This window comes from Branchiostoma belcheri, unplaced genomic scaffold, assembly GCF_001625305.1.
Source record: "Branchiostoma belcheri isolate BF01 breed outbred unplaced genomic scaffold, Haploidv18h27 scaffold30, whole genome shotgun sequence".
NCBI classification, from domain to species: Eukaryota; Metazoa; Chordata; class Leptocardii; order Amphioxiformes; family Branchiostomatidae; genus Branchiostoma; species Branchiostoma belcheri.
In genome coordinates, this window is record NW_017803910.1 from 2,873,100 (window position 1) to 2,880,936 (window position 7,837).

A 7,837-nucleotide genomic window follows, 5' to 3' on the forward strand; every position below is an offset into this window, starting at 1 on the left:
CATCGTGTTTTTTATGGACACCCACATCTCCTCTTCACTTGCCCCACATGCTGTTGCCAGATCATGCATTATCTTTTTGAACATGTCCACTTAGTGCTCGGTCTTTCCAGACAGCTGCTCTGTAACTCCTGCCACTAACTGTCCTTGCTGAGTGAAAAAACTCACCGATCCAAATTTGTCATGTTTCTTTGTGGTACCATCCGTACCCACAGTGATGTTATCAGATTTACTGACAACGTCAGCTACATGCATCTGGCTAAGTCGCCTGGCTTCAGCAAACATGGTTTGCGCTGTGGAGTATTTTGGTAACCTACCACACTTGAGACCTCCTAACTTCTGCAGTACAGTCCTTATGATCCATTCCACATTGTTAAGTCCAGTGTCCATACTAAGTAACATCATGTAAACCTGTCGAACATCAGTGGTAAACCTACCATCTTCAAAAGTTTTCACTTCATCAGAATCAAGGAATTTTGTCATGTTATCATGTAATTCCTTGTTCTCTGCTTTTAGGTTTGCTATCTTCTCTTCTAAATCTACAGTATCTTCATCACACAACGAATGAGATCTCATTGCGATTTTGTAGTGAGATTTTATCCGTTGTGCGTGAATCTTGTTCTTTATTTCATTGTCTAATTGCTCCTGCAGCACATCAACCATAGACTTCAACTCCTCTATCTCTTCATCCTTTTCTCTGATCAAAGAGTCTTTCTCTTGTAAGTTTGATTCCTGTGTCTTGATCCTGTTCTCCTGTGCTTTGATTTTCTCATCTCTTCGTTTAAGACGCTTGTTAACATTGCGAGTATTGTACTCGCTCAGCTTCACCAAAGCATTCTGTAAACGGCTGTATGTCATTTCTGACTCTTTTCCCAACTGAAGCAGTAGGGTGTTTTGTTTCATTCTTTCCTCTCTACTCATCCGTGTTTGCTCCTTCATGCTTTCCTTTAAGTCTTGGATTTCCGCTGTCTTCTGTTTCATCTCTGACAAACATTTCACGTACTCCCCTGACAATGTTTCTAATGTATCTTCCAATGTGTTGTTCTCCTTCACCAAGTCCCGCGAAAAGTTTATCAATCTGTTTAAAGATTTCAGATGGGTAGCAGGTAGTGGTACAACTGGACTGGACGAGCATGTACTAGTACCGACAGCTTTGCTGTTACTGATGTTGATGTTGCTTGTGCATCTTGTTTGTAGTGGTTTGGGGCCTTCAAACATCTTTGCCATCAAGATCTGTAACTCCTTTGTTTTCTTCTTCATCACAAGGTCCCTTCTCTTTTCTTCAATTTGTAGATGTGAGTGCGAACACTTGTTCCATTTGCATGTGTTAGTTTCTCTTTAAGGTCCGACGGCGCAATACTTTTTAGTCCATTTTGATAATTGTCTCATCTCTGAGTCCAGATTTCTTGATGAATGAGCAAAGCTCCAGCACAAGCTCGTTTGACAATTTTTCTCTACCCAAAGGGGCACTCACTGGTATGTCACCCTCAAGGTGGCTTAGAGATAGTCCTAATGCTTCGCTCAACTTCCCTGGGTATGTCACTAGAAAAAAAAGAATCGATATGTCTGAATAAAGTCTTATAAAGACCATGCAACTGAATGAGAAGCTCATGATCGATGATCCGGCCAAAGTTTTTTTCGTCCAAAATATGCCACATTGTCGTAAATTAAAAGTGTAACACACTTACCCATTAAATATATTACTAAAGAGCGGCGGAATTTATTTTGAATATAGAACCGACAACGTTCGCGATCTAACGCCCCCCTCCCTTCACGGCCGCGCGCATTGCACGCACCATTTTTCTGGCGGCCGGGAAAAACTAACAAAATGTTTCGCTAAACCCACAGCTCAAACTCGCCTCAAATGAAACAAAAACTACACCAACATAACCACAAGGTGTCTATATTTGTTGCTATGGGCGGACAAAATTGTTAAATTCAAGAAAAATAGCAAAATTTTCCACATACTTTTGGACGCTTCACTTCTCTGACTCGTACCTCCCGCCAGCGATGACGTAGCGATTTCGTCCCACCGCTGTCGTGAACCCTGAACTCTGCCCTTTCACATCAAATCATTCCCAGAGTTCTACGAGCCCGAGCGGTTTGTGGCTTTTGAGTGGAAGAAGACGTCTCCGCCGGCTGGCTTCAAAATAGCGTGCCGCGTTCGCGGCGTCCGAACGGGGCTGATTTTCGGCCGTATATAGCCGTATATAGTCAACTTTGCTGATTTTTAGCTCCTTTATTGATCCATATTTTCAACTAAAAATACTATGGCACGATAGCTGACATCATATACATTGTTGGTAACGATTTTTATTGACATAATACAAACGGTTGATTTTTTACGATCGTTTAAAAATATTTACTGCCTCGCGCGCCCCCGCATTCCAATGCCGGAGCGGGAAAGTTTGACATGCCTATCAATACTGTATATATAGTTAATGGGTACTCTTCCATACCAGGCTGGGTTTAGTAGAATGGTTTATTACAAGAACAAAAACAAGACAATGTACACACAAGCCTCCTGGCAGCTATGATGGCTGAATTGCGAGGCTTATTCTTACATGATGTTGCGACAAACTATGTACATTAGTAAAATCTAAAAATATAGTTAAATTTAAAAGCGAATATTAGTTTAAAATCGACATTCAATATAGCTGTGTGGAAAGTACATAAAAACATGATGTGGAATTACTGTACGAGTTCGTGAGTTAAAGTTCATGGTCTACAGTTCATTTAGACGTTTCACCAGGGCAGGGATCCCGCTTGTTGTGTGTGTTGCGTTTAAGTAGCCACACACGGCATAGACACCCCAATGATTGAGGGCCACTCCTGACATGAACAATTATGCTCGGAAATGAGCTACTGCCGATGATGATGATGACTGGAACAAAGCTTTTGTCCTGGCTGTTGTCAGGCACCTTGCATGCTTGTTGAGACTGAAAAGGATCACAGTCCTTCAGACAGGACATTAAGCTGTGGTCCACTGTTCATTGTGCTTGTCTAAATGAGCGAGGGGAATTTTCCTGGTATGATGAACCTGTATATGAATGACCCCGTATATAAATGTACCTAATGAGCCTGTATATACTGTATGTATTTGTAATGCCTTTATCTGTTACGACTAGTGGAAGAAGAGCTCTTCAGTGAGCTAGAAGTGGATTGAGATCTCCGCTTTCTTTTTGCCCTATTCATCAAATGTAGAGAGAAGTGTTATCTTACCAGAGGAACTGTACTTGCAGATTGTAGTGGTGAAGCCTGGGCTGTGTCCGGAGGTGAGATCCCAACACGTGCTCTGGAGACACACGAACACTGGAAACACAGCAATAAAACTTCAATTCTACATGTGTGTAGCTTCCATCTTAATACTCAAAGTCCTTCCCACCCATTGTCAGCTGTCCTTATGAACATTATGTGTTTAATGATATGAATCTTTACTGCATGTTCTTGCCCAGATGGGCTAAATGCACAAGAGGATGTCCAGTATGTAAAACATGAGTATTTCATACTGGTACGCTATATTCTAATGCAAAAGTGCTAGGAATCTATACATTACAACAATACTATACATTTAATACATACATACTTCCTTGTTGCTGTTTAACATAGTTTCTCCTTGTTTAATGTCTAATATCTCGCTACATGTGGTCTCTTGGTGCTGGTTTGTGCATGGTTCAGTTCAGAGTCAATTGAATTGTCTCTCTAGGTGCCTTGTGTTTACGTGATGCTGGAAGTGTCTCTAGGAGAGCACGTCAAATCTCATGTACTTCCCAGAGGTACTCTTCTTGTTCTTGTTTTGTGTATTTATTGCATATTTTGTACCATAAAAGTTGCCCCTTTTCTTCTACCAACATTATCGCTGGTACTCGTACAAAACTTTAATACACACCTTCACCATCCAACAGAACTAGTATGACCGATACCAGGCTGCGTAACGCTGCGTTACCAGCGCTGAAGTTTTTTGGAAAATATTTTTTTTTCAGTCCACGCCCCCCTCCCCACAGTACACGAGAAAATATGGCGTACTTACCAACACTGACATCGACTCTGGCGCCAACAAGGCGATAAACTAACCCGTCTTTAAACAGCTTTGCTACCCGAGGGATGTCTGGACGGAAAGACTGAAAAGATTTTCAGAAATTCAGTAGTTTTTCTTGGTAAACTCCTCTTGTTCTAACCAGCTACCGCCATCTTGAAGTTTGGGATAAGTCCATTATTAGATTGGGGGTGATGTAATTTTATACTGACGTAAGAAAAAATAGTTGAATGACATTATTGCTGACACAAACTTTATAACTTATTTATTGATACAAAAAATAAGAAATAAAAAAGTCAATTACCATAATTGTAGTTTTGAATATGTTTATCTTCTAGTATGAATATTGCTGAAAATCAGTATAGTATGACCGAAACATGACCAGTCAGAAAGGGCCTCTAGCGAGGTAAAGGCAAAGTGCAGATCACGTTTGGCGGGCGCAGTTCTAGAATGCGCAGTTCTAGAAAGCCTCCGGAACCCGTTTCCAGGGCGTTTGTTTGAAAGCAACACTTGAAATCAGGCCGATAAAGCAAAAGGACATCACCATGGCCGGTCTTCTTGGAGTTGAGACGTTAGTATATAGATAGACGTTAGTATGTAGCACCCCCATGCTTTATTATTCACCATTTTCAGTCACTGATGAAAGATACTACTCCCTGAAACGTTTAACTTTTCAGAGCTTTATCCAGGTGCTTTGTTATGTTTAGGAAAACATAACGTTATTGTCTTTTGCTCTGTTTCCTTTTCTTCCGCTTCTTCTCCAACCAATAAGGTCAATGACCTGAACCAGGCGTCTGTCACCGTGGTACATGTAACTGGTGTTGGGATACATCGTGTTGTAATTTAATAGCAGGAGGGATTTAGACTTCTGTCTGACCATATATATGAAAGTGTTTGAGTAAGAATTAACAGAGCAGACCATATGCGAAGGTAAACATTATACATTTGCTTTGCAAATGTTATCTTTCTAGTCTATTTTGTATTATGTAATAATGTTCATGTTTGTGTCTACATGTTATTCTTCTCTTCCCCTATTGATAGTTACGAAGAAGGCACCCTACAGTCCATATCGAGGCCCTCTATGGTGTCCAGGCAGAGCAGGGATGAACAGAAAAGTTCTCACCGGTCCAGGAAGAAAGCAGCGTCTTCCGGGATCAGCGGACTGTACGTACACAAGGAAGACACAGACACGGAGGAGAGTACCAAGGAACCCATCGCATGTTCTCCGGTATGTAGAATGTTCGGGCGTGAAAGGGAAAAATCGTGGCTTGGAAAAATACCGTAGTGAAAGGGTATCAGGATAGTATCTACAAGCCAGCGGTTGGAAAAGGTAGAAATTGGCCAAAGAGACAGATGAAATAGACATACCAGGGGAGCTGGTCCGCTAAAGCCTGAGTACATTACACGAACGTACTCCTTTAGGAAAGTTCAGTGAACCAACTCCCATAGTATGTTCTGTCGTATTTGGCCATGGTCAATTTCTATTACATGCACTATGATGATAAAAGGCAGGTTGTCCAGCTGGAGGACTGCCAAAGAAATGTTGTATTTACAGTCTTAGCCGCTCGGTGGCGCTCCTATGTCACTGATTCAAGAAGAACAATGATGTAAAGTCGTCATATCTATGGTCATATCGTCATATCATGTCTATGGAACATATGTACTCAGTGTTTTTGCTACATTTTATAATTTGTCCGTCTTTCTAGTGGTCAATGTCTCAGATTTTTTCCCCCTACATCTGTTTGAACTTCTGAGTTGAAGACGAAAGAAAATCCCACCATGGCAGAAACAGAAGACCTTTCTCTCTGCTGACCTCCCCCTGGCCAACCTGAAGGTCACAGGGGTCACTGGGGTTAAAAGGGGGCAAAGAAGCAACACAAGGTCGTTCCGACAAGTTGCACAGAAGGTTACGAACACCACCTTGGTCTAATGGAAAAAGGAGAGAATCTTACCGCTTATAAGTTATATAAGTACTAGTAATTCTCTTGCTTTTTGTACACGTATGAATGAATGCGATTGGGTGCCTTATATACCGTACAAAAAGGTACTCTCCAAGCAGAGGTTTGGGTTTTGGGGGTATTTTTAGCGTGTTTTTAGGCTTTTTTTTATCGGGGTTTCTCTTTTGCACTGAATTTTTTTCCCACAGTGCAAAAGAGAATCCCCGATAAAAAAGCCTAAAAACATGCTAAAAGTACCCCCAAAACCCAAACCTCTGCTTGGAGAGTAACAAAAAGGCCAAATTGTGCAAACGATTTTGTCAAAGAAAATGAAATGACGCTGTGAAGAAGTGTGCAGACTGGTCTTGTTTGTTGGATGCCCCTTCTGTTCCGTCTAATATTGGGACGCCGAAATGCGTGCAACTGAAGATTAGAACTAAGCTTAGTTTAAATCCGAACACGTGCCTCCAAATCCTACAGCGTTAGACAGGATCTTCTTGGTGTGAGCTATAACGAAGCACACATTTTGGGAGTCATTTCGAGTTTACTTAATTTAAAATAAACCCCCAAGAGATAAGAAACATACTACCCTTACATATGAATTAGACGTATATTTACTTCCAAGTATTTATGTTTCTCCATAGCATATATTGAGAAAAGGATAAATGGTCTATTCAAGAACTTGGAGAAGGTTCAACTTTCAATCTGATTGAAACCACCTTTCCTCGGTCTATTTTAATGGCTAACCCCTTCAAATCCGCGACTGGCGTGGTCCGTACGTGTTATCCTAGCCTGGTATCCAGTCTGATTCGTGGTCGGGGCCGCAAGAGCTCTGGCCCGCCCGCCTCACATAAGCTTCCCGGTGTGTATTTCACGAGAGATTAATTAGCTTTCCACGAACAGTCTATCGTGTTGGGGGAAACCAAATCCCCGAGCATACTGTCTCTGATTAGCGTAACACTCCTACCGGAACGGTCTGTTGCACTGGGCGGGGGAAGCTCTTAGAGGCCCCGAAGACACAACCTGCCTAAACACCCCAATACCCTCAATCACGATCAGACTGGATACCAGACTAGTGTTATCCCGAAGTGTCATTGGCCCTGGCGTGACCCTCTTGCATCAGTTGTTTTAAAACACCGCGTTCCCCTAGCCTCCTTCGCAGTCTTTTTGGGCGTCGGCGTTATTTTTCTCTGAGCGACGCGAGTAATATGCGGCCGTGAGGGACGATTTGCTGCCGAGGGAGTTTTTGCCACGGAGAGAAGGTTAGCGCGTCGCTCAGAGAAAAAAATAACGCCGACGCCCAACAAGACTGCCAAGGAGGCTAGTTTCCCCCTCCTCCTATCCACGGCGCCACACTGTCAAGGTTAACAACTACACCATTGCCAAGGCCAGCCTCTCCGCGCAGGGCCTTTGCCTGATGGACCCCACATGTACAGCCTTCCGGTCCTGGATGTAGCCTGGATACCAGGCTGTTGTGGGAACCCACAGACCAGTCCCTTGGCCCTTGGCTAGCTCCAGGAACTTAGCCTCTACCAGGAACTAGGAAATTACACGACAACACCCACCGTCAAAGTCAAATCCGGAGTCAGAGTCGGACTGTGGAAAAAAAATCCTTGGGTGTTTCTTGGCCCTACGTAGCTTGGATGCCATATCCATAACACACTAGGACCAGAGTTAGTCTGCATGTGGATCAGGGTCTAATAATTGAGCTCATGCGGGTGGCTTTTGTATAATTTCCTTGGAGCCATGTTGGCCCCGGAGCCGAGGAACTAGACTACAGCTGTGTATACCCTAAATAGTCTGGCGCCCAGGCTAGCCCTAAGCAGTGGGGCTGACCCGTACCTGTGTAGTGTGGAGCCCTTGTATC

General features: G+C 43.0%; 2 protein-coding genes across 2 annotated transcripts in view; one reads left to right on the plus strand and one right to left on the minus strand.

Annotated features, from left to right (window-relative positions):
• The window catches only part of LOC109474174 (STE20-related kinase adapter protein alpha-like), a 14,613-nt gene extending 10,417 nt beyond the window's left edge, over positions 1–4,196 (minus strand). The window contains exons 1-2 of the mRNA XM_019774424.1: positions 4,028–4,196; positions 3,220–3,309 (exon numbers count right to left, since the gene is read on the minus strand). Of these exons, the coding sequence (XP_019629983.1) occupies positions 3,220–3,309; positions 4,028–4,039 (102 nt within the window). The 5' untranslated portion in view covers positions 4,040–4,196. The remainder of the gene's footprint in view (positions 1–3,219; positions 3,310–4,027) is intronic.
• A 1,002-nt stretch (positions 4,197–5,198) lies between these two features.
• The window catches only part of LOC109474212 (amyotrophic lateral sclerosis 2 chromosomal region candidate gene 11 protein-like), a 19,840-nt gene continuing 17,201 nt past the window's right edge, over positions 5,199–7,837 (plus strand). Inside the window, exon 1 of the mRNA XM_019774466.1 lies at positions 5,199–5,261. The gene's annotated coding sequence lies outside the window, so the exon portion shown is untranslated. The remainder of the gene's footprint in view (positions 5,262–7,837) is intronic.